At 40.4% G+C, this 26,384-nt stretch overlaps 1 protein-coding gene across 1 annotated transcript in view; it reads left to right on the top strand.

The window, feature by feature from the left end:
* The window catches only part of Gpc3 (glypican 3), a 474,609-nt gene that overhangs the window by 353,782 nt on the left and 94,443 nt on the right, over positions 1-26,384 (top strand). Inside the window, exon 6 of the mRNA XM_004653981.2 lies at positions 5,710-5,830. Coding sequence (XP_004654038.1) covers positions 5,710-5,830 — 121 coding nt within the window. The remainder of the gene's footprint in view (positions 1-5,709; positions 5,831-26,384) is intronic.

Genomic DNA, 26,384 nt, shown 5'->3' with positions numbered 1-26,384 from the left:
GCATTGGTATTGTATTTGGTATTATAAATAAGGTAGAGATGATTTAAGCTGCATGGAAAGACTGTGTAGGTCATATGCAAACACCATGTCATTTTATATAAAGGGCTTGGAGGTCCATAGATTTTGGCATAAATGACTAGGAGGATCCTGGAATGAATCACCCTCGGATACTGAGGGATAACTGTATTGTTATTTCCTGAATATTCACACCTATAAAATATTTTACTTTATAAGTTAGGCACAGTAAAAGATTAATAATAAATAGATAAAACAATTGTGAAAATATACTATAATCAAAGCTATGGGAATGAATGTTCTTTTTCTCTCTCTCATTACTGATGGCTCAACAGTCAATCTGATAACCCAGACAGCTTCCATACTTGGAAGCTGCATATACAGCTAGCATATACAGCATTGGTGTGCTGGACACAAAGAGATAATTCACTTCCTGGGTAGGATGGAATGGGTATGGATTTTATCACACTACTTAGACCAGTGCACAATTTAAAACTCACAAATTATTCCTGTAATTTTCCATTTAATAATTGCAGATGGTAGTTGTCTTCAAGTTACTGAAACTATAGAAAGCAAAGCTTCAGATTAAGGTGGAAACTACTTTTGTGAATATGTATACCCATTTCAACCAAAAATAGAACTAACACCATTGACTATTCTGCACTGTTGGTGTGTGTGTGGTTGTGTGTGTGTGTCTGTTCCAGTGTAATCCTGAACTAGGTGCCTTATCAACCCTTATCAACCTGTACAGATCTACTTTGCTCTCTTAATGTCTGCATCATTCTCCATTATAACATGCATTGCTTTTATTTTTATTTATTTATTTGAGAGCGACAGAGAGAGAAAGAGGGAGAGAGGGAGAGAATGGGCACGCCAGGGCCTCCAGCCACTGCAAATGAACTCCAGATGTGTGCACCCACTTGTGCATCTAACTAATGTGGGTCGTGGGGAATCGAGCCTAGAACCGGGGTCCTTAGGCTTCACAGGCAAGCGCTTAACTGCTAAGCCATCTCTCCAGTCCCATGTGTTGCTTTTAAAGTCCAGTTCAGTGTTTTGTCTGGCTAAGTAGAAAAGAATAAAGTGATAAGACCTAGGAAGGATTTGGGAGTCCAAGAGAGTTGTTGAGTATCTGTTGAATGGTACTAGAACAGAGTGTTTAGATAGTGCCACTAAATTTTAGCAGAAATAGGCATCTGTGTGACAAGTACTTTTGGTTACTGTTTTGTGAAGTAAACGAAATAATGACAAGTTTTAGGTCTAAGCCACAAGCCAGCTCTTCCCAACACTTCAGTAACCAGAAACCATGCTTAATTGACTAGAGCCCTTTGAGGATTTTTTTTTTAAATTTTTAAATTTCCCTTTGAGGATTTAAATAGCACATGAAGAGTAGAACAGTAGATGTTAGTTCAACTTTCCAAAAATTTGGCAAGCTTTTAAATGCAATGCTTTTTTTTTTATATAATTGAATCACTATGGAATTGGAGAGCAGTGTTTAGTCTTAGCCATGCTTTATTCAAATTTATGACTCAAAGATAAGAAATGAGGAAAGAAAAGAGAGCTAAAGGGTCCTTTTTTTTTCTGAGTCGCAGAAAAGACAGCATTAGAATCGTAAGGAATCAGCTGTGAGACTCATTTGACTTCAGATTCGTAATGATTCCGGAATTGGGAGTCTAGGACAAACTTGCCAAGTTGGCAGCTGGTTTTCCCCAGTTCCAGTGAGGGTAGTGAGCTTTGCTTGCCTTGTAAGGGGTGGACATACAAGTGATCGGCAAGCTTTGATATACATAAGTTCAAGGGTGGGTCTTTAGGGACACATTCCTGTAGTCTATCTCAGAAGATTTATAAGAACCCTCACATCTTCATCTTGTTTATCTGCTCCAGGCACCCACAGGAATAAAGAAGGGAGATTGAGTTGTTATCATTCCAAGGGGGTTGATATTTTAGCAACATTGCATGGACATAAAAGACGTGGCCAGTACTGAGTTTATTCCTGCCTGATTAAGAATCTTTTTTTTAAGGAGTCCCTGAAGGCTGTTGGCCTGTGATGTTTGACTGTCCAGGCGTTTACTACTTCCCCTTTCCTTTTAGTGCTGGGGATGGAACTTGGGGCATCCTGCATGATAGGAAAGTTCTTCCACTAAGCCACGTCCCCAGCCCTGGGTAATTACCAAGTAAAGTGAAATAAGGTGAAAATGAGGGGTAGGATGTGGTATTATTTGATAATTTTCTTTCACCAGCAGACTAAAGAGTCCCATAGGGACTGTTTGTCTGGGGAAATATAAACACTAGGAACACTTTCCATCCTAGATTTCCTTAACAGAAAAGCTAAATGATGTAGAAATTTCCAGGAAAGTTGACTGCCCTTTTTGATGACTAATTATTAAAAATATATTATTATATTACTTATTTGCGAGAAAGAGGCAGAGAGAGAGAGAGAGAATGGGCGTGCCAGAGCCTCCAGCCACTGCACAGGAACTCCAGATGCATGTGCTTCCTTGTGTATCTGGCTTACATGGGTCCTGGAGTATCAAACTGGCATCCTTTGGCTTTGCAGGCAAACACCTTAACCGCTAAGCCATCTCTCTAGCCCTTAATGAATGAGTTTTGAGGATGCTTCCAGTGTGGCCCATAAAGGATGGTGGATGGTACAGAAGGGCCTGACAAAGACCACCAAAAAAATAAAAAGAAAAAAAAAAGAAGTCCACCAAATGCTCCTCTCTTGGTTCCTAGCTTCCAAGATGATGAGAGAGAACAACACAGAGACAGACAGAATGAATCTATTCACTACCTGATACTTCATGAGTTATGCCATTCACAGCAAGGAGGTCAAGAATCCATCTTGGGAAGCTCACAATGACAGGAAACTCGCCCCAAGATAGATCTGCTATTACTGCCTTACATCCTCCACCAAAGTCCTTATAAACAGCTGAGTCCTTAAGAAAAACAGGTGGAGGGCCAGCGTGGTGGCGCACGCCTCTAATCCCAGCACTCGGGAGGCAGAGGTAGGAGGACTGCCCTGAGTTCGAAGCCACCCTGAGACTACATAGTGAATTCCAGTTCAGCCTGGGCTAGAGTGAGACCCTACCTTGAAAAAACAAAATAAAACAAAATCTAAAGAAAAGAAATCAAAAGGCTTTTGTACAGCAAAGGAAACTGTCAATTGAGTGAAGAGGCAGCCTATAGAATAAGAGAAAAATCTTTGCCAGTTATACATCTGACAGAGGATTAATATCTAGAATATACAAAGAACCAAAATAAAGAAAAACCGGTAGAAATCACACTGTACATTTTTAATATGCTAAATTTATTACGGAACCATTTTCAAAAAATGTAATTAGATAGCCTCTTCAATATTTTTCCTTTAAAATATTTTCTTAGGATTTTTTTTTGTTATGAAAATCAAAACTCGATTTCATGACCTCTTCTGTTGCCGTGCATGTGTTTGAAAGTACGGCTTCAATGTTGGTACATATATTACATTATGGAAAGGTATAGCTAACAAAATTAGGCCAATACCCTTTGAAGTTGAAAAACTATCAGTAGCCATGAAATACTCTCCTAGCCACTCCCGGTGTGGTTGAGAGGCTCAAATGAGCTGAATATGAAACTGCTTTCATATCATAAAGTGCCATACAAAAATATGATAGTATTAATTGATTTTTGTATTTTATACTTTGGGTCTGGAAACTTCATTTCTAGGAATGTACCCTTTATGGGCATGAAGGCATAATGTGAAAAATCTATCAACAAGGATGTTCCTTGAAGCATTGCTTATATTGACAAAAGATTACAAATGATTGAGTTATCAATCAGTAATGGATTGGATAAATTATGATACAGCCATACAGAAGAAAAAGAACAAGGCAGTCTGATATATTCTGACACAGAAGTATGTCCAAGGAATAGGTATTAAGTCATAAAATATTGCAAATCAGTATAAATAGCATGCTTCCAAGTTTGGTTAGAACTATATACTACTATATGCATGTGAGGATGCCTGAAAGTATATGTCAAACTGTTGATCATGGCTCTTTTTGGAAAGACAAGTGATGGGGCGATTTCTATGTTTTATTTCGGTACTGTTTGAATTATTTATAATGATTATTACTTTATAATTAAAATGTGAATTTAGGGACTGAGGAAATAGCTCAGTGGTTAAAGGGCACTTGCTTGCAAAGCTTTCCAGCATGTGTTCAATTCCCTAGCTCCCTTGTAAAGGCAAATGCAAAGGAGTCCATGCATCTGTGATCCCAGTGCCTCCCAACAATGGAAGGTAGAGCCAGATGGATCTGAAGCTCACAGGCAAGCTAGTCTGACCTGTTTCGGCAATCACACAGTTCATGTGCAGCAGCAAGAAACTGTGTCTCAAAGAAGATGGAGCACAGGCATCTTGAAGTGGTTCTCTGACCTACACACACACACACACACACACACACACACACACACAAGTAAATAAATATTTTTAAAATATATGAATTTCCTTTATCCCTCACTATTGTAGCCAAGGGTAAATTTGTGAGAGGGCAAAAGACCCGAGAATCCTGCGAATCCTTTCATTTCCTTTTTTTTTTTTTTTTTTTTTGATTTTTCAAGGTAGGGTCTCGCTCTAGCCCAGGCTGGCCTGGAATTCAGTATGGAGTCTCAGGGTGGCTTCGAACTCATGGCGGTCCTCCTACCTCCGCCGCCCGAATGCTGGGATTAAAGGCGTGCGCCACCACGCCTGGCTTCATTTCTTTAACAAAGCATTCCCATCCAATAACTGGATCAGAAGGCACAAAGGGTTCAAAGCCTTCTTCCCTCTCTGGCGACACATGATGTACATGATGAAAAACAAAGAAGGAAATGAAATGTCTTTGGTTTTTACCTTTGGTAATTTGTTTTCTTTTGCAAAATGGGGAAAAAACACAATGCATAGACATCTGGAAACTTAGTTGCAACAAGAGGGCCTGTCCTGGCGGAAGCTGGCAAAACCAGACATTGTGGATGAAAGACAGAATTACCCGGGATTATAAATCTCCTTCTCCTGCTGATGAGGATCTGCAGAGATATGTTGACATTTCATTTCGGAAGCGAAGCCTATGACTTCTCCTGCAGGAGCATGTTAAAAAGCTCTCCCTGACCTGGCGTTCTCTTGTCACTTATCAGAAAGAACACAGAGTCAAGCTGACAGGCATAACATAGGTACAAATGGCTTGAGAAAACCTCCTACAAAGAAGCCAAGCTCCTCTGGGATGTACATGAAACAGGGGGAGCAGGGAGTTGAGGGGAAGAGATAACGAGCATGGGAGAGTCTTTTGCCTTCTGAGGAGTAGAAAATGCCCTCCAAGTTCATATTTTTGGTGTACTTAACTAGTCCAGATGTCAGACGTCCCCTAAAGCAGCTCTTCTTCTGTCTTGACACTGACCCTTAGTATTGTAGACGATCTACAAAACCGAGAGCACAGATCACCTAGAAGACGCGGATGTTGAATGTTTGTTGGCTATTGAGTGGGCATTCTCCCCTGCAAATGGACTCTCTCTCTCTCTGGAGTGATTTAATTTGCACCATAGGGCCATCCCATGGTTTAAAAGACTAAACATAACCAGTAGTTAGTCCCTATGGCTGTTTGTGCCAAATATAGTAAGTTTTCCCTTTGGATCAGGACTTTTATTTTTCTTTTTTATAACAAACCTTCTTTATCCTCACCTTTACAGATACAGCCAGAAGGCGGCAAGGAATGGGATGAAGAACCAGTTTAACCTCCATGAGCTGAAAATGAAGGGCCCCGAACCAGTGGTTAGCCAAATCATTGACAAACTGAAGCACATTAACCAGGTATGTGGTGTATCCAACAAAAGTGGAAATGTCAAAAAAAAAAAAAAAAGTGAGCCAGGGCCCGGTGGCGCACGCCTTTAGTCCCAGCACTCAGGAGGCTGGGGTAGGAGGATCACTGTGAGCTCGAGACTAGCCTGGGATACATAATGAATTCCAGGTCAGCCTGACCTAAAGTGAGACCCTACCTCAAAAAACCAAAAACAGGGCTGGAGAGATGGCTTAGCAGTTAAACGCTTGCCTGTGAAGTTTAAGGACTCTAGTTCAAGGCTCGATTCCCCAGGACCCACGTTAGCCAGATGCACAAGGTGGAGCATGCGTCTGGAGTTCTTTTGCAGTGGCTGGTGGCTCTGGTGCACCCATTCTCTCTCTTTCTCTCTCCATCTATCTCTTTCTCTCTCTCTGTCTGTTGCCCTCAAATAAATAAATAAAAAATTAAAATTAAAAGATAAAACAGGACTGGATAAACTGTTTAGTGGTTAAGGTGCTTGCCTGCAAAGCCTAAGGACCCAGGTTTGATTCTCCAGGTCCCACATAAGCCAGATGTACATGGTGGTGCATGCGTCTGGTGTTCGTTTGCAGTAGCTAGTGGCCCTGGCGTGCCCATTCTCATTTTTTCTCTCTCTCTCTGTCTCTCCTTCCCACCTCTCTGTCTCCAATAAATAAATAAATAAAAATAAATTTTTAAAAATATTTTTAAAATAAACAAATAAAAACCAAAACCAAAAACAACAACAAAAAAGAGAGAGAGAGAGAAAGAGAAACAAGTGAAAGCTGAATGATTTTTCCTTTGGGCTTTTGGAGAAGCAGCTATCATTCATTTTCTCCTAAGAGTCTCGCTCTGCTAAAATGGACTTGGGATCTCTGTCTTTCATCCCATTTTTTAAAACTTATTATGATATTACAGTGTGGGAGCAATCTTGTAAAACCGAGGACACATATTTATAGCAATCCTCTCCTTCTATCACTGCTATTTTTACTTACACATGCTCTTCCCTGATGTCTGTCCAGAAATCTCACACAGAAGTTTTTGGTACTCAGGTTGCCCCAAGTCTCTCTATTAACGATTTTCTCTGGCTGGATAATATTCTGTTGAGTGTCCATCAAATCAACCAGCCTGTGGTGACTGAATTTTCAGATTGCTTCCAATTTTACAGCATCATAAAGCTACTTTTTCATGCACAATGCTTTCTCCTCATCTTATTTTCTGAAAATACTATGGTTTGGGGGTAAAGGCGATGAGTATTTCAATGCCTGTATGCAAATTGCTTTCCAATGAGAAAGTATCACTTTTCACTACAACCAGCAAAATACAGAAGGTCCAATTTCACCACACCTTTGCCAACTTCTGATTCACTGCCAAGCACAAAGACACCCACGGATTTTCTTGACCTATCCATGGAGACTTTTCTCTTATAAGGAGGTTAGTGACAAGCCACAAATAGAAGTTAGTTTTACCATCTGCTTTGTGGCCACAATCACAAAAATAAATCAAAGAAAGAAACAGGGCAGGAAAGATTCCTCAGCGGTTAAGTGCACTTCCTTCTCAAGCATGAGGACATGACAGGGCCTGAGACCACCTGAGTTCGAATCTCGAGAACCCACATAAGCAGCGCGGGGCGGCCACATGCACCTCGCTCTCAGGTTTCTTGCAGAGCTCCTCATTTCAACTCTTTCGCCTCTCGGATTTTGTTTCTGATAGGAGGCTTAGCGGCAATTGTGTGTGTGTGTGTTTTTATAAGAAGATGTTTGGAAGGGCTTGCTCATGGTGGTGTACTTCACTGCAAGTTCACTGTGGAAGTCTCGACAGCACATTTGGGTGTGACTCCTCCAGTGCCTCATAAAGTGTTCTGCACTCAGTGAGCACGTAATAAATGGTGGTTTCTGCTGCTGAGCACATGGTAATGGCCGTGTTTATATAACGGATCCTTCCTTCTGTGAAAGCAGAGTCCACGTTCAATCAAGCCTTGTTAGACATAGCATGCGTTTTTAAAATATTTTTGTTTTTAATGTATTTGAGAGAAAGAGGTAGATAAAGGAGAGAATGGGCATACCAGGGCCTCTAGCCACTACAGACAAACTCCAGACACATGTGCCACCTTGGGCAGCTGGCTTATGTGGGTCCTGGGGAGTCGAACCTGGGTCCTTTGGCTTTGCCAACAAATGCCTTAAATGCCATCTCTCCAGAGCATGATTTGTTTTCTTTTCAAAATGCATCTCAGAAGGGCCCAGCACACAGAAAGTGCTAGTACTTCGCCTGGGGCAGTGGTTGTATTTGTTGCCAAATGATTTCTAAATTCTCTCCAGCTAAGGATGTCTGAGTGGATCTGCTCACTTGTCCTAGAGAGACCCAAATCGAAGGATCCATCACTGTGTTCATAAACCTAAATGAGGTGTATTATCCACAGGTCTCACTGGTCAACAGATCTTAAAGAATACTTCCTAGGTGTTCAGCCAGATCCCAGGACTTTGGGAATTTGGGAAAAAGAAGTCTAATCCTCTCTTTTTAAAGCTTCTCTCAGAGGGGAAGCCTAGCATTAAAAAGTGTCTAAGGGCTGGAGGGATGGCTTAGCGGTTAAGGTGTTTACCTACAAAGCCAAAGGACCCAGATTCGATTCCACAGGACCCACGTTAGCCAGATGCACAAGGGCGCGCATGCATCTGGAGTTTGTTTGCTGTGGCTGGAGGCCCTGGGGCACCCATTCTCTCTCTGTGTCACTCTCTCTCTCTCTTTCTCTGTCAAATAAATAAATAACTCAAAATAAAATGTTATTTAAAAAGTGTCTAAAACTCTGGAGGCAGAGGTAGGAGGATCGCTGTGAGTTTGAGGCTACCCTGTGACTACATAGTGAATTCCAGGTCAGCCTGAGCTAGAGCGACACCCTACCTCAAAAAAAAAAAAACAAGGGAAAAAAAAGTGTCTAAAGGGAAAGGGTGGTGTATGGTGAAAAGCCTTAGAAAGATGCTGCTTGTGATATGCTTAAGACTAGGGTAGGCTACCGTAGAGAGAAGATTCTAGAGAGGGAGAGATGGTGAGAGCTGCCATAAGCAATGCACAGGTTTGGAGGAGGAGAAACTAAGTCGGGAGGGGCGATATGGAGAAAGATCACACAAAGGCCTGTGGGTGGACTCTACCTGAGAAGAATGGGGAGTTGCCCAGACATGAGCTTCGAAATGGTCCAGCAGACACTAAAGAATATGCAGAGCAAACCTTGTAGTAAAGGCTTGGGTTGGAGTGGACAGAATATGGGCTTTGGATCCAGATGGATCTGAATTTTGTTGTGGGTTTTAGCAGATGTATCATCTTAGGCAAATTAGTTAAACTCTAAGCTTTCATTCTCTCAGTAGTAATACTACGGGGATATCAAAAGCTCCTGGGTACATACATACACACACATACACACATGCACATGACTCCACATGCATGACAGGCCCTTGTTAAATGGTAGCTACAAGGATTACGTTCAGGCTTTTCCCCATAGGCAGGACTTGACTTTCAAAGGGAGCTCCAGTGCTTTTTGCCAGGTGACGTCTGCATCTTCAGTTTTGTGTGATCACACATTTCTTTGATAATCCTCTTCTCGCCTGTATTGTTTGTCATCTTCCTTTCTTCTCACTTTCAGCCATGAGAGGTGTAGCCAGTTGGTGGGGGGGGGAGGATGTGTATCTATAGTCAGAATGGGGAAAGTCACCGTGAAAGTTCCTTTCTCCTCACAGAAAATAGTACGTAAATATTTTCAGCTTCCACACAAATACCATTGAGCAACCAATTTGTAGTCATTGATAGACCAGTTTTACCTGTTTCAGTCTAGCTGTTTTCACTGGTTGTGCTCCAAACACCCACATTGATTTTTTTTTTTTCGTCTCAGCCATGTTGCTTTACATGTACGGAACATACCTTTTCAGACCTTGAATGAAATTCACATTTTGGTTGTGATTCAATGTGAAAGTGACGTGCTTTAGAGAAGTCATAAGGAAGAAGATTTTGATGACTATGTGTTATATTTGTATAGCATTTAACCACTTTTCAAAGTCAATTCACGTTCTAAAAACTAATTGCTTTGCAAAAAAAAGATGTAATTGTATAAGATATCGTACTCTCATCGAATCATTCTTTGCAATCATTGGCCATTATATCATCCTCACTACTCACTCAGAAGTAAGGAAGTAAGTGATAAATCACGTTTGTCTCTTTTTACTGCTAGGGAAACTGAGGCAGGAAGCCATTAAAGGCTCTACAGGCATGCTGCCAAAACATCCAGTGAGTATAGTTGAAAATTCAATCAATCATCCAGATGTTGTTTCTTGTGCCCTGCCAAACATCTGGATTCACTGAATGCCTGAGTAAATTGGCCTAAAGTTTTGGTGTTGGGGAGGTAGAATCCAGCTAACTTGCCTGAGTTTTCATTTAAGTGAATGGTGAATCCGGGTAGTGTTGCGTTCTTTCCTAAGCCCCTTGCTTACCCCAACATACATGTCTATAAATACAGAGATATTTCCCTATATGCCTGTGGCCAATGTGTATCCATCCCCTTGAACTAGTCCATTTAGGAGCATTATCCCAAAATAACTCCTCACTTTCTTCCACAGAAAATTCTCAGCTGCCTCCTTTTAGATTAGGGTTGCTGTTGATAGCACTGGAAATAACATACCCACTAAGGGAATAAAGCAACATTGTTTCCATATTGACAGTCCCATAGTGTAACCTTGAGGGAATGGATTCAGGGTCAGTCCCAGGCCCATTTCCTGGGAAGGCTTGCAGGTGTGGAATGTCCTCCCCTCCTCCCTCCAAGCCAGTGTTCCTGTGAAACATTCCCACGATTGGAAATGAGGACCATTTTATTCCCTTTTCAGTTTCTAATTTATGTCAGGATTTATTGACTTGTGTTAGGAGAGGAATTGAACTCTTTTAAGTTCTTAACGTTAAGCCTGGAATTTGCTGGGCCATATTGCTTTTAAAAAATGTTTTTGTTAGTATCAGTCTGCTCCAGTCTCCTGTGTACAGAGAACACTATAACTCCTAAGAGCAATCATAAGACATTTTTACCCATATGATGCTATGGGCACGTCTATTCTCTAACCTAGTTTTGTTGGTAATATGTTCTCTTCAAAAGCACCTATTAGTTAGTGTTAATTTAGCTGTCGCTAAACTACCACAGACGTTATTGCTCCCAAGGAAAATCTAGTCATTTATTGTTTTCAGAAATTATTTTCCTATCTCTTGTAACCAGTTGAGCCTTCTGTACCTGCCCATTTGGTGCCAGAGGTTTTCGTTCAAAGTAGGAGAAAGTCGTATCTGTTTGGAATGGCTGAAATGTCCTGCTGAATGGTGGGGGAGTGGACAAGATGGCCTCTTGAGATGCCTGCCAGAGGCTGGAGAGATGGCTTAGCGGTTAAGCGCTTGCCTGTGAAGCCTAAGGACCCCGGTTCGAGGCTCGGTTCCCCAGGTCCCACGTTAGCCAGATGCACAAGGGGGCACATGTGTCTGGAGTTAGTTTGCAGCGGCTGGAGGCCCTGGCGCACCCATTCTTTTTCTTTGTCTCTTTCTTTCTCTGTCTGTCACTCTCAAATAAATAAATATTTTTTTAAAAAAAAAGATGCCTGCCAGCTGTGTGCTTCTATGATTTGTGGCTCAAGATCAGCCTTTAACCCAGCACACTCTTGTGAACAAGCTGTGAGACTTTCTTCTCGGTTCTGTGCTCTTTTTATAACACCCTGTTCCCAGGTCACCCCTCCACTTTGTAACGTCTCATCCTTTCAGAAGTTGTTCCCTTCCCAACCAGTTTTCCAGCCTAGGCAGGGGAAACTTCAACTTGCACTTCCCCCAACCCAATTATTCTGTTCTTCCACCTTGTTTTCATTAGGCTATAAAAATATGAAATGATAAAAGAACAGTTTTGCATCTATCACCCCTCCTCCAGGGCCAGATAGGTGACCTATCTCAGAGTCATTTCAACCAGGTAACTCTATATCAGTGATAATTCTGCCACACATTTGCATAGCACAATTCAGTTTGTCAAGTTCTGTCATATACAATTGGTAAATTGATCAAGTAGCTCTGAGAGGAAAGCAAGACAGGTGCTATGCTGCCTCCCCAGTTATCAGAAGAAGAAAGTAGTGCTGGATCTACACACAGAATCCAAGGCCACTGGTTTTATTCTCTGGACTTTCTACATTTGTTTCATTTTATTTATTTATTTGAGAGCAACAGGCAGAGAGAGAAAGAGGTGGAGAGAGAGATTAAGAGAGAGAGAGAATAGGTACACCAGGGCCTCCAGCCACTGCAAACGAACTCCAGATGCATACAACCCTTGTGCATCTGGCTAACGTGGGTCCTGGGGAATTGAGCCTTGAACCAGGGTCCTTAGGCTTCACAGGCAAGCGCTTAACCTCTAAGCCATCTCTCCAGCCCTGGACTGTCTACTTTTACATGACATGCTGCACATTGTCATCAGGATCCATATATAAAAGCCACGGGCGAGCACAAATAGCTAAACACCCCTTGATTTGTGATTTAGTCATTTCCAAGTGCCAACTATAGTAATTTCTTTAGTCTATGTCTTTAAAATCTTCAGCAAAGAAAGATCAAGCATGTTTCTCCAAATCCGAATTCGAGAAAATCTTAGAAAACTACCTACCACAATGTAGAATCTGTGAATGACAGTACTTTGTGGTAAGGCTTTGAAGTCCTGCGAGTAAACTTTTTACAAGTTATATCTAATTCATAGGACAATGTTACATTGTCAAAGGAACATTTCAACTGTGACAGCAGGCAGTGAAAGGTCTCCACTTCCCCCTCCCTCTGAGAACACTGGAAATGGATTTTTATTTATTTATTTTTTTAATTTTTTTATTATTATTTATTTATTTATTTGAGAGCGACAGACACAGAGAGAAAGACAGATAGAGGGAGAGAGAGAGAATGGGCGCGCCAGGGCTTCCAGCCTCTGCAAACGAACTCCAGACACGTGTGCCCCCTTGTGCATCTGGCTAACGTGGGACCTGGGGAACCGAGCCTCGAACCAGGGTCCTTAAGCTTCACAGGCAAGCGCTTAACCGCTAAGCCATCTCTCCAGCCCTGGAAATGGATTTTTAAAGATGCTTGGCAAACTTTGGTAGAAGGAAGACACTGATTTCCTAAACAGAGCATTAAAATTTTTAATAAGTTAATTAGTAAAGTTTTTGAGTAACAGAAGTGCATTAGACATTCCTTAGTATGCATTTTTTTTAAATCTTTGAGGCGGCTCTCAGTCAGGGTAGAAATACTACAAGTAACTTTTTTTCATAATCTTTTCACAAGTGAGCTGGTGAGAGTCATAAAGGCCATAAAATAAAGTCATAAATGTGTGTTTGAGTATGTAGATGCACATATCTGTGTGTGTGGGGGGGGTTCTAGACCAATTGACCTTGTCCAATAGTTTCTAGAGAAACTAGCCAAAATCTAAAATTTGTAAGTAATAGAAAAAACTTTTTGAAAATTAAATGTAAGTTAAAGACCTTCCCCAAAGGGAGCTATGCTCCAGTGTCTAGCAGAGTGCATCATATACAAGTGGATGGAAGAACTCAAGTAACTAATTGCTCCATTTGGAGTGTGTGTGTGTGTGTGTGTGTGTGCGTGCGTGCATGAAAACAGAGTATTTATAATGTGGTGTTAACACGAGCCAATACATTGACTTCTGAGTCACAAAAGGACAATGTGAATTGGTGTTTAAATACCAGACCTAGACCCTGGGGAGCTAAACATTATCTCATAAAGCAAAAAGGTGAATGAGCTGATACATTCCAAACACATTCATCATTAAAAAATCTTTTGTCATTTTGCTTAATAGCCTGAAAACTAATTACAATGTCTGGTGGCTTTGGGGAGCATGTGTTTTTAATATCTTAATTAGTGTGTACAGTATAACTTTGCGCCAGAAAAGAATTCCCAAGTATTTCATATTAAATTTCTTGAAAATGACGTATTTTCTACATTTAGAAAATACAGGATGAAAGGTACTTAAACTGGGTCATGTATTTTAGTCCTTGGATATTAAATGAAATTACTCCAGAATGGAAGCTGAGTCAGGAATGGTGCGCCAGCATGTTTTTGGTAGTATTGCTGTGGTAATATTGATTAACAAAGTGAAATGCATTCATTAATTTTGTCATCACAGTATTGGACTTAGATTCTTTTATTAGAAATGCTGAAAGGATTAGTGCTGTAGAAAGATAACTTCTACTATGATAATAGGGCTATACCAAACTATACAGGCATATATTGACAGAAGTATATTTATAAATGATCTATGATATCCATAGATCCCCATATTCTACATATATTTGCCTCATAGCAAAATGCAATACAGTATTGTGTGTGTGTGTGTGTGTGTGTATTTGAGTATGCAAGTGCACATTTGTGTATATGAGTGTGTGTCTAGACCAAAGAGAGGACAACCTTGGATATCATTCATCAGGTATCATCCACTTTTTTCTTTTCTTTGTAAGACAGGGTCTCTCAAGGTCCTGTGGCATTCCAAATAGGCTGGAATGACTAACCAGTGGCTCCCAGCGATCCTACTGTCTCCAGTTTCCCAATACTGGGATCACAAGCACATGCCACCACACATTCAACACTTTTATCTGCTTCTGGGTTTAGGTCCTCATGTTTGCATATCAAACATTTTACTGACTGAGCTATCGAGCTATCCAGCCCACATGATATTTTTAAATACATAATTCTAAGTGGTTGCTCTCCATTTCTCTACTACATGCAAAATATTAATATCTGTGTACCCACATGTATTTTATATATATACAAATATATATATTTATATATAAATATATATATATATATATTCATGAACTACTTCAGAAATTCTGAGGTAATATTTTTCCCATGGTATTTTTAGGAATCTGTGTCTTGTCCCTAGGCATTCAGTCAATGTGCTTTTTACAGGTCATTTATAAGAAACCACCTTTGCCCCCTTCAATCTACTCCAGGATTTAGATTCCGTTTAATGTGCTTTACACACACAACATTGACCAGTTTCTGAGCATAAAAGTTCATCATAGGGTTTCGCCTTCTAGTTCTATAGATAAAACCAAGCCAAGGGAAGGAAAGAACTGACCCAAAGTCACTCTGCCAGTAGATGAGGACACTAGACTTAGAAATAAATTGATCAAAAGTCTGTGGTACCACAGCTCTGTTTGAGCGGGGCCTTGCCTATTGCAGACATGATTACCAATATGCAAATGGATTTTCTTACGCTGTAAGTACTCTAGGCCATGGCAGGAGGCACACTTAAGCAGTTGTCTTTGGAACAAAAGACATGCCTCTCATGAATTTGCTAATTATTTATCTCTTATTATGGATATGATTAACTAGGTTTGTTCATAACAAGTATACTTCAATGCCTGCCACCTCATTAAACCCACTGAGAAGTTAATGCACAGGGTAGAAGTGGTCTCTCCTGGAGTCACTGAACCCAAAGCAAGCTGAGTCAGCGGGACCTGTTGCTCAGGCCGTCTGCCCTCTTACAGAGGCTGACTCAGGTGCCTGTCCTCATTCAGAGTCAATCATCCTTTCACGTCCATGCCCTGAATCTCTATTTCTCCACCTTCCTGGGGACTTTTAATAATTTAACTAGCATTTTCTCTCTTGTTCCAGGATGGCTAAATGAGCTGCATATTAATCAGTGGGCTTATGCACCAAATAGCTCAGTTGTTTTAGGGCAGTGGGTTCAGGTTGTGTTCAGTGAATGGTGGAGGGGTGCTCTAGGGTATGCGGAGTCCCTTGTTCCTATTTGAACCACAGAAGTTCTAGTTTAAGACTTTATTCAAGATACTGGTCATCGAAGTAAGATTCCACTTGAAGGGTTCCAAGACAAAGAAAACACAATGATGCCAGGTGCCTTGGTTTATAACTCAGCACTCAGGAGACAGAGGCAGGAAAATCACTGTAAAATGGAGGCCGGCTGATTGTACATAGCAAGTTTCAGGCCAGCCAGGGCTACATAGTATGACCCTTTCTCAAAAATAATAATAAAGAGATAGCTTAGCAGATAAGGTGTTTGCCTGCAAAGCCAAGGGACCCAGGTTCGATTCCCCAGTACTCATGTGAAGCCAGATACATAGATGCATCTGGAGTTCTTTTGCAATAGCTAAAGTCCCTGGTATGCTCATTCTCTATCTGCCTCTTTCTGTCTTTCAAATAAATAAAGTATTAAAATATTAATAAGTACATAAATAAAAGAAACCTTAAGGTGCTTTTGAAACTAACATAGAGATTTAATCCCATCTGAGCCATACTTTGATTTAATGTCTATAATCTTACAATATACAAGGAAGTCACAGAATGTCCTCCAATGCTTTTCAGCAGTCCACTAAAATTAACTATTAACAGAAAGGAGAATGTGAGTGGCATGGTAATAACTTTATTCCTGTTGGAAATTACAATTGAAATCCCATGTTCTTCTTTGAAGCTAATGGCCAATACATCCAAATTTCCCTTGCCCTTGTCATTAGGATTCTGACAACATCCAATAGAAATGAGGACTAACCTGTTTTTGTTTTGAACTACCTTTTCCATATAGAGTACACATTCTTTACCCTGGAAAACAGTCCAGTGTTAATTGGCCCAAGCAAATATTTGGTCCCAGTCCTGAGGTTAGTAACAACCATGATTATTTGAGACTGAATCCTTAATTGTAAATTCATTTGACATGTGGCCAGGGATGTTTCCACATCCTATATGTGATCATTGTTGGTGCTTAATGAAGATAAAGTAATAATGGAGGTCAGTCTTTTATTCCTAACTATATGGTTTCCTTAGACAGCAACCATACTTATTTAATATAGCAACTCTTAAGTGGGATGTCTCCAGTAGAATTCCATTTAATATCAATTTGTAGCAGTTACTTTCTTGTTGCTGGGACAAAATCCTTAACTAAAAGCAGCTTATGGAAGGAAAAATTTATTTCTGCTTACATTTTGGAGGGAAAAGTTTTGTCATGGTAATTCTAAGTCCGGTCAAGTTGATATCCAGAGATTAACCATTACAAGACCACCCCTTGTCAACTTGACAATCAAGCTTAGTACTTTTAAGCCATACATTTCTACCCCCTATATCTTCATAGGTTTGTAACCCTCTCAAATTGCAAAATATATTCATTCTCACTGTAGCCTCGTTCATGGGCAGAATCTACCCCAAACCCACAGCTGGCACCTCAGATATCCTGAGGTCTCCATTGAAATTTAGGGTTCACTTTCCAAGCTTCACACAGTGACCTCACAGGGTCTTCTTACAGGGTTTTCGATCCTATCTCACATTGCTTAGCCTCAGTGGCACTCTGAAAATGTAGTACAATGCTCTGTGACCTCATCACTCTTTCATGTTTCATTCTTCTAAAACCAAGACCATGTCTGCTAGGCTAGGAGGAAGTCTGGTGTAGCAGCCTCTGTGTGATAACTTTGAGGAACAGGGAACTCTTTTAGCATTCTTCCTTCAGGCATTTTCCTTTCAAAGGAATTTGCATTTTTCCTATCTCAAGTCTCCAGTGGATTGGGTTTTATACACAGGGCATCTTTCCTATTGTCCCAGTGCAGAGCAGTTGGCTTATCTTTAATGCTGGTAATCTCTTTGACAATTGCAAATGAAGCAGTTACAGTTTCTGTACCTGGGACTTAAAACTTCCTTATATTTCATTCCCTTGCCAAACTTTACATTTTTCATATCTTCTTCCCCTGTACTCTCTGTTCTTTCATTGTAAATTGGAGTAAGAGTAATTGAGAGAATACACACCACAGTTTCAATGTTATTATGCCTTGAAATTTTGTTTCCCAGACATATTAATCCTGTACTTTTAAATTCAACTTTGTTCAAATACTCAATACATGGGCAAAATACTGCCAGTTTCTTTATCATAATTATCACATGAACTACCTCTAGCCCAGATCCCAATAAAGTAATTTCTCCCTCTGAAACTTCATTAGCTACATTTCACAATGCATATTTCTCTTGGCCTTCTCATCTTTCAAATTCTCACCAGCATGTCCCATTAAGATCTGCTTACAGCATTTTAAGAGGTCTCTAGTCCAAAGTTCCAAATCCTTCCTGATTCTCCCCAAAAACAGTTCCAAAGACTAAGAACTGCACAATCCAGTTTATCACAGTAACAACCCTACTTCTTGGTACCAATTTTCTGAATCAGTTACTTCCTTGTTGCTGGGGCAGAATATATAACCAGAAGCAGCTTATGGAAGGAAAGAATTTCTTTTGGCTTACAGTTTGAAGAGGACGTTTCATCATGGTGATTATAAATCCTGTCAAGTTGACCATAGCTTAACCACAATACCATTTAGTATCCATTTGCATTATAATTCATATATATTACTTTTTATTGGAAAATTTAATAATTTTCATGGGTGACATGTTTTCTTTCATAAATGGGTCTCGATATTTTCCCATCAGTTAACATTTTTCTAAGGTATCACTTTACAAAACATTCTGTATTATGAATAAGCTGGTGACAAAATCAAAAAAAGTTAAGATAATTGCTCCTCTGGTATGGCACAAAAATGAGGCTTATATTCAGATCAGGTACCTCACAAGGCACTGAGGAAACTTATGGTTATTATCATGACATCTATTATACTCAGTACGCTTTTGGTCATCACAACAAATAGAAAAAAAGAACCAAAGAAGAAGAAAAGAAAGAACAGGAATTGGGCACTATTTTATATGCTCACTTTAAGTAAGGGGTACAAATCTCAAACCAGAGATCCTAATATCACATCTTAGCAAAGTTCTAGTTTAGATTCTTGGATAGCATAAGTTCTCAGTAGCAATTATGGTGATGCCTGGGAGCTGCTGTGGGCTCATCACAAGTCAAGCCATTTCTCCTTATATATGTGTGCATGTGTGCATCCTTACAGGATAAGAATGGCACAGGTGTGGTATGTCTAGATTTCAATATGGTTGTTGATAAAGATTCCTATGATTTCTTTTTGAACAAGTAAAAAAGAAATGTTGGGAAAAAAGAAATGTTGGCAACATGATAGTCTAGTTGGTCAATGTGTAGCTAATTATCTAAAACACCTGACAAATATTTTCTTAACAAGCTGATGTTAGCTCAGAGAGAGGTCTTTTAGTGAGTTTCTTTGTACTTTACCCTTTTTTCCAAATGACCTAATTGAACACAGGGAAGGCATTTCTCTACTGTTAAGTGATAGCAGGAAGGGAGGGGGAATCAAATAATACATAGATAAATCTATTAGAATCAAAGTATTACATGCAGATTCATAAGCACAAGTATATAAGCATGATAGGGAAAATCAACTTAGTATGCATGTTTGCTTTTGTTATAATGGAAGCAGCCATGAAGAACTATGAAACCTTCATTTACTCCAAATGATCACGTAACAATGCTGTAGATTTTGTGGCCAAGATTATCAGGGGAGAAATACATATATGTTTAGGTATATTATAGTGGGAAGGCAAAGGACATGGGAGGATGTTGCTAGGAACATGGTTTCTACTCTATTTAAAGGTTAAGACAGATTATTTGGTGACTGTAAGGTTCACTACTCTATGTGAGTTTTATTAGAGAAATACTACCTGTCTTTGTTGTAAAGCCTTATTGACATGTGTCTTGGAACCACAGAGAGAAATCTGATGACACAGCACCAGTGTATCTACTTTGGGATAAAGAATAAAGGCTTTGGAGTGAAACAGATCTATGTTCAATTCCCAGATATGTCTAGAGATTGTTCCAAATGGCTTTAGCATAAATTATTTAACTTTCCATTATTTAAGTTTCTTAATATCTGTGAGGTGGGTTTATTATTATCTATCTTGAATGCATATATAAGCATTAGTTATTCTATATGCAGGTAATTGACATAGTAAATTACAGCCATTCTTTTTCTTCATAATATTATAGTATGAAGAGTTAGCAGAAGGGAAAGTCAGAAGTGAATTTTCGGGGCTGGAGAGATGGTGCAGAGATTAAAGGCACTTCCTTAAAAATTCTACCTGCCCCATTTCAGTTCCCAAACCACCCATGTAAAGTCAGATAGACATTTATTTGCCACAGCAAGAGACCTGCATATGCTCCCCCCATACACACACATTTGCATGCATGAACAAATAAATAACTTTCTAAGGAGTGGCCTTAGTTTTAAGTGATTTATCTTTATTTTTCAGCTGCAGGATTAGAGTAGCTCCATCTTTCCTCCACTTTGGAGTGTTTCAGTGATTTAAAACTTTGGAATATAATAATTTAAATTCTAAAGATTCTTGGAAAAATATATCTAGCCAAACTTTGACAGATTTTTGAACTATTTAAAATTTAGTTTGGCTCAAAGTGACTGAATGGAAAATAAAGATGATAAATCATGTGCATTTATGTGTGTGTGTGTGTGTGTGTGTGTGTGTGTGTGTGTACGCACACACATAGGCATGGGCTTAATTAGGTTTTCCCAGGTTTGAACTCTACCCTAAATTAGATGTTCTATTAATAGGCAAGCTGCCCTTGGAGTACAGCTTAGAGATCTTACCACATGATCCATAAGTCCCATTTTGATCTTCAGCCCACCAAGACCTTTCATGGAAGGATCGTATCAAGTAGAGAGACTTCAGAGCTATAAAGTTCATGGCAAGTTAATCTGCATTCCTTTTGCATTTTGCTCTCTGGTTGAAGATGTTGAGAGGTTCCTATATTTAAAATGCGGCTGCCATGAGAGCCTTATTGGCAGATGTCTTCCAGGAGGTATTTAGAATGATTTTGAGCAGCGTATAATATGTTAGTGTGTGTGTGCGCGCACGCACATTTTGCATGCCAGCAGAGAAGAAAGAATTCACAGGGCTTGGGGCTACTGAGCTTTCTTGAGACACCATCACTCTCAGCTGTTGGGGTGATGTCACAGATGCCAGTAACACTGCTTAAGGTTCAAATTCCCTAAGCTCTATTTTGCATTGCAGAGAAGTTCTGTTTTGCATTGCATAGCTTAGGACAGGCCATACCCATGCCATGGGCTCTACCTTCAAAGAACTATGGAATTTGTTAGCTACAGATGGAGACCAGTGACCACTTGTTGTCAGGCAAAAGGAAAGCTGCCCCCTGCTGCCTGAGCCTTTGTCCCTGCCTGGGATACCATGGAAAATGGGGAAGGAATCCAGACTCATTAATGAGCTAATACAAAAGATTAAGCCAAGCTAGAGGCAGTTCGTTATAGCTGCATATGGATTCTTGAAGGCGGTGGAAAGCTGAAAGATCTCCAGACCAGAGCAGAGCAGTGCTATTGCTTTTGTCCTCCAGACACAAGTACAGGCCAAGGTATCCATGTGAGCAGTAATTCTTCCACTGCCAATTTCTTTTCTCTTGATGTTGTCCCCTGAACTATTGTGCAGCAAATTGATTGATCAATGATCGTAATCTGATAATCCACGGGGCAAATTATTGTTAAAGCTACAGGTTTCACTCTCAGATACTGAGACTTTCAGCAATGAGCTCCGACTTGATTGAATGGCCTTTCTGAAAGTCCATTGTTCTTGGAAGTCAATTAAGCCATAATTACTTCGATGACACCTTTCCAGATAGAATCTCATCAGGCAGCAAGTAACATAACATATAGCTACACATATATATCCTTACCAGTTATTTAGCATTATTTGTTGACCATCAATATTTTGTACAGTGCTAAGTTTAATGGGCTGTGTTGTTGAGGATACACACAATCCCCTTCACCTACACCTCTATTGTCACAGACAGACACATCTGACATTTAGTGTCATTTATCCAGTGCTCAGTAGCTGTATGACAAGCACTGAATGGAAGAGCCACAGACAAGGATGCACAGGTAACTTCAGCATGGTCTCTGCTTTCAAGGCAGGTGAAGAGACATACCGACATAACTATAATCCAAGGTTTTGTGTTATCTGAGAAACATAAACTAAGTCCTCTGCTAGCCCAGAGAAGAGAGGGATTAATTCCTACTGAGGGAAGTAGACAAGATTTCAAAACTAGGTAGCCTTTAAGCTGGGCTTTGAAAGATTTTGACAGATCATGATTGGAAGGAAGGATCTTTCTGGCAGAGGAATGTGGCTCAAAGACATTAAAGTACATCAGTAGACTGGATGTGTCTGGAAAGCTAAAGTCAGAGGCCAGAGTAGTAGAGGAAGTGAGGAATGAAAGATTATACAGGAAAGGTGGCACAAAAATTTCAAGGGCTTTAGGTAGCATAACACGGAATTTGAACATTATTCTGTTGTTAGTGAGAGCCATTGAAAGGACTGGAACATGAAAGTTATCTGGAGAGAGATCAGTATTTTATGATGTGAATCCTGATGGCTGCGTGAAAAGGGTTTAGGGATCTGAAATTAGAAGCAATGAGTCCAGCTAGTGTTGATAGAATTTACAAGGCAAAAAAGTGGAAGTCTTTCATTGAACTTTCCTTTTCACTGCCTGATGGAATAGTTTAGGAAATAAGAACTGTTTTGCCCCTAAAGTTGAATTCTTGATCACTTCTTGTCTGTTAGCCAGGATGTATGAGGGTCACTGACATGTAGTGTTTGAAACTCAGACAAAGATCGTATGGTATAAGCCTCTCCAAGCAGACCTGAACTGCTCCTAGTTCCAAAGTAGGAAATTAGAAGAAAATTCTAGTACCTACTTGTTCCTCATTGAACCTTAAGAAGTTTTCACAATGAGGTATTTTTATTCCCTGATGAATGTGCTATTACTCTTTTAATCAATTTGTTACACACTTTTTTTTTAGTCAATATTCCAATTAAAAGTGGCTCCTTGGCTGTTGAATGTTGAGTGCCATCTATTCACTGAAGTCTCAAAAATTACCAAAACTGTGAGAAAGATCGAGAGAGATTATCGTATTTTTCTTCAGCTGCCACTGTGGCTGCTTAGATGTGTTGGAGAGACTACTGTGTTTCGTGACAGCCTCACAAAGAGGAGTGAGGGGAACCAGAGAGAAGCAGTGACCATTCGCCCGCTTAGGACACAGTTCCCCATTTGTTACCAACTCCTGTGTTTTCCAATTACGGCAGCTATTTGTAGCTTGCGCTATTTCCCTAGAAAGGCCTCCACGAACTTTGTATGCTTAATATACATCGCTTTGCTTGTTCTACTTTATTTGAACAAATGCTGACAGTACGCTGACCTGTCCTTTCTTGGAAACCCTCTGGCTGGCACTGGACACTTGCTTCTTTTCACTTGAACACTTCGTGGCCTCACTGGCCAGAACAGATGATAAGAAGGCCAACAAATTTTAGGATAGGCAGCCTAGGAGCTAGTTTACAACATTTCTACGAGGGGGAAGGGTTTTATCTTTCCCATTCACCATTGTGGCTTCTACTCTTAGAATGGGGCCTGGCCCATAGTAGAGCAACTAATGCTTAGCTGAAGAAATAAAGGTTTCTGTTGCAATTTTTGTCCTGCCCCACTACATTTTTGGAGACAAAAAGAAACTTTTTCTTTTCGTTTCATTTTTGTTTCTTTCACAAGTATACAGATACAGGGAATGTTGCTCTGTGATGCACTTTATAATTTCAGCCATCCTTGACTAAAATGATCTATATTTGGACTGATGGGAGCTAATGATATTTTAGTAATTTTTTTAGAAATTAGAGATGGGGCTGGAGAGATGGTTTAGTGGTTAAGTGCTTGCCTGTGAAGCCTAAGGACCCTGGTTTGAGGCTCGGTTCCCCAGGTCCCACGTTAGCCAGATGCACAAGGGGGCGCACGCGTCTGGAGTTCGTTTGCAGAGGCTGGAGGCCCTGGCGTGCCCATTCTCTCCCTCTCTCTCTCCCTCTATCTGTCTTTCTCTCTGTGTCTGTCACTCTCAAATAAATAAATAAATAAATAAATTTTAAAAAAGTGCTTGGGCTGGAGAGATGGCTTAGCGGTTAAGCGCTTGCCTGTGAAGCCTAAGGACCCCGGTTCGAGGCTCGGTTCCCCAGGTCCCACGTTAGCCAGATGCACAAGGGGGCGCACGCGTCTGGAGTTCCTTTGCAGAGGCTGGAAGCCCTGGCGCGCCCATTCTCTCTCTCTCCCTCTATCTGTCTTTCTTTCTGTGTCTGTCGCTCTCAAATAAATAAACAAATAAAAAATGAAAAAATTAAAAAATGCTTAAAAAAAAAGAAATTAGAGTTGATGCTACAATAAAGGCTATTGGTATGAGCTGCATATAATTTGCACATGGGAAATACCATCAATTTGGGAGAGAAATTTTATATGCCTATAGAAAGCAGCAAGAGAGAAGAGGGTCCTTTATGTCATTACAAAGAAAAAAAGGAACTGCCGGGCGTGGTGGCGCATGCCTTTAATCCCAGCACTCAGGAGGCAGAGGTAGTAGGACTGCTGTGAGTTCAAAGCCACCCTGAGACTACATAGAGAATTCCAGGTCAGCCTGGCCTAGAGGGAGACCCTACCTCAAAAAAAAAAATCAAAAAAAATTGAGGTGAAATTAACATAACATAAAACTCACCCTTTAAAAGTATGAGGACTGCTGTGAGTTCAAGGCCTCCCTGAGACTACATAGAGAATTCCAGGTCAGCCTGGGCTAGACTGAGACCCTACCTCAAAAAAAAAAATCAAAAAAAATTGAGGTGAAATTAACATAACATAAAACTCACCCTTTAAAAGTATGAGGACTGCTGTGAGTTCAAGGCCTCCCTGAGACTACATAGAGAATTCCAGGTCAGCCTGGGCTAGACTGAGACCCTACCTCAAAAAACAACAACAAAAACTGAACTGTTACCGGTAGGAGGAGGGCTTTCCTTTTAAAGTATATGTAAAAAAATATATTTTATTGCCTTCCAAAAATCATCCTGAAAGCTGACTGTGTTGTCACTTAGAGTTAGAAGTCAGAGGATAAGGAGCTCAAGGCTAGCCTCAGCTATGTAGAGGATCTGAAACCAGCCTGAGCTTTATGCGACCCTGCCTCAGTACCCTCCCCCATGGTCACCTAGAATAATCTCATTTATTTTCTTGAGAAGTACAGTGGTACAGTTCTATGTCCCCCAAATGTGTCCTCATTCTATTCATTCAGTATCTCCTCAACTTGATAGAAGCTAGAAAATCTACCAACTTGCCGTGTCTCTCTTCCTTCTCTGACCTTCACCTGGAAACTTATCCAGAGGAGTTCTTTTTGACAGAGACCCCAGGCTGTAAACTCCTCCTTTCGATTCTACCTACTCTATTGCTTTACAATGTGGTATTGAGCAAAGATGGAAAACCTACTTTTATTTGTTGAAGCCCACGTAATAGGAACTTGCATTTTCTTGGCTTCCTCCTTTGAATTCCAAGCTCAGCTTGTTGAGGCTTGAACAGCTGAGATGAAACAGTCATTCCATGTGCCTATTTTAGTTCTAGGTCCTAGTGTTTCTGGGTCCTGAAGTCCTGTGGTGATTCATACCTCAGGTGTAGGTAGCTAGATGTTGGGAAATGTTCTTATTTGCAAGTAAATAAAGTGATCAAAATCTTTGGCGCACCTGCCCTCATTGCACAGGGTTCTTGTATTTGCCTCCAGGGAATAGTTTCTGTGACGAAGGACAGATTGGTCTGTAATCTCCTCTGTGTTCAGATTATTCCTGAGACCTGGACCTACTGTATACTGCTCACATTGATTTCACCATTATTCCCATATTGGGCACAGAGATTAAAACAAATCCATATGACAGTCACTGCTTTGGCTTCAAGAGACCCACAGTCTTTGTCTTTTTTTTTTTTTTTTTAGGTATGGTCTCACTCTAGCTCAGGCTGACCTGGAATTCACTATGTAGTCTCAGGGTGACCTCGAACTCACAGCGATCCTTCTACCTCTGCCTCCCGAGTGCTGGGATTAAAAGCGTGCGCCACCAGGCCTGGCTGGTATTTCTTTTTAATGGCACCAAGGACTCCAACATGACTTATTTATATTTTGCTTTATTTTCTTTTCTCGATCACAAAACAACCTTTTATGTGTGTGTTTTTCACTATCTGGCACAAAAGACATGTTGCCTTCCTTTTCCAAGTCCTGCACTTCCTTGACTTCCCCCTTCTCTAGGTGAGAGGAACTGTCTACCCACATCGCCTTTTCCCTTTCCTTTCTATCCACCCACTCTTATCTTCCACGTAATATAAGAATTTCTTTTATATGTCAAGTTTCTTTTCTGTGCCTTTGGTGACTCTGTCTTTTATTTTTTTAATTTTTATTTATTTATTTGAAAGTGACAGACACAGAGAGAAAAAGGCAGACAGAGAGAAAATGGGTGCGCCAGGGCCTCCAGCCACTGCAAACAAACTCCAGACTGCGCCCCCTTGTGCAACTGGCTAACATGGGTCTTGGGGAATCGAGCCTCGAACCGGGGTCCTTAGGCTTCACAGGCAAGCACTTAACCGTTAAGCCATCTCTCCAGCCCGACTCTGTCTTTAATGAAAACAAAAATGACGGAGAGACAGCTATCAAGACCAAGCAGCATTATCATGTACCTGCTGATCGCCAGTGCTTGTTTTGAAGTCTCACAACCTCTAGTAAAGCGGACAACACTTGTTGAGAGTTTCCTTGTCGAGGAAAAGCAATC

This window comes from Jaculus jaculus, chromosome X (assembly GCF_020740685.1).
Source record: "Jaculus jaculus isolate mJacJac1 chromosome X, mJacJac1.mat.Y.cur, whole genome shotgun sequence".
Lineage (NCBI taxonomy): Eukaryota > Metazoa > Chordata > Mammalia > Rodentia > Dipodidae > Jaculus > Jaculus jaculus.
This window is presented reverse-complemented; position numbering and strand designations above follow the sequence as displayed.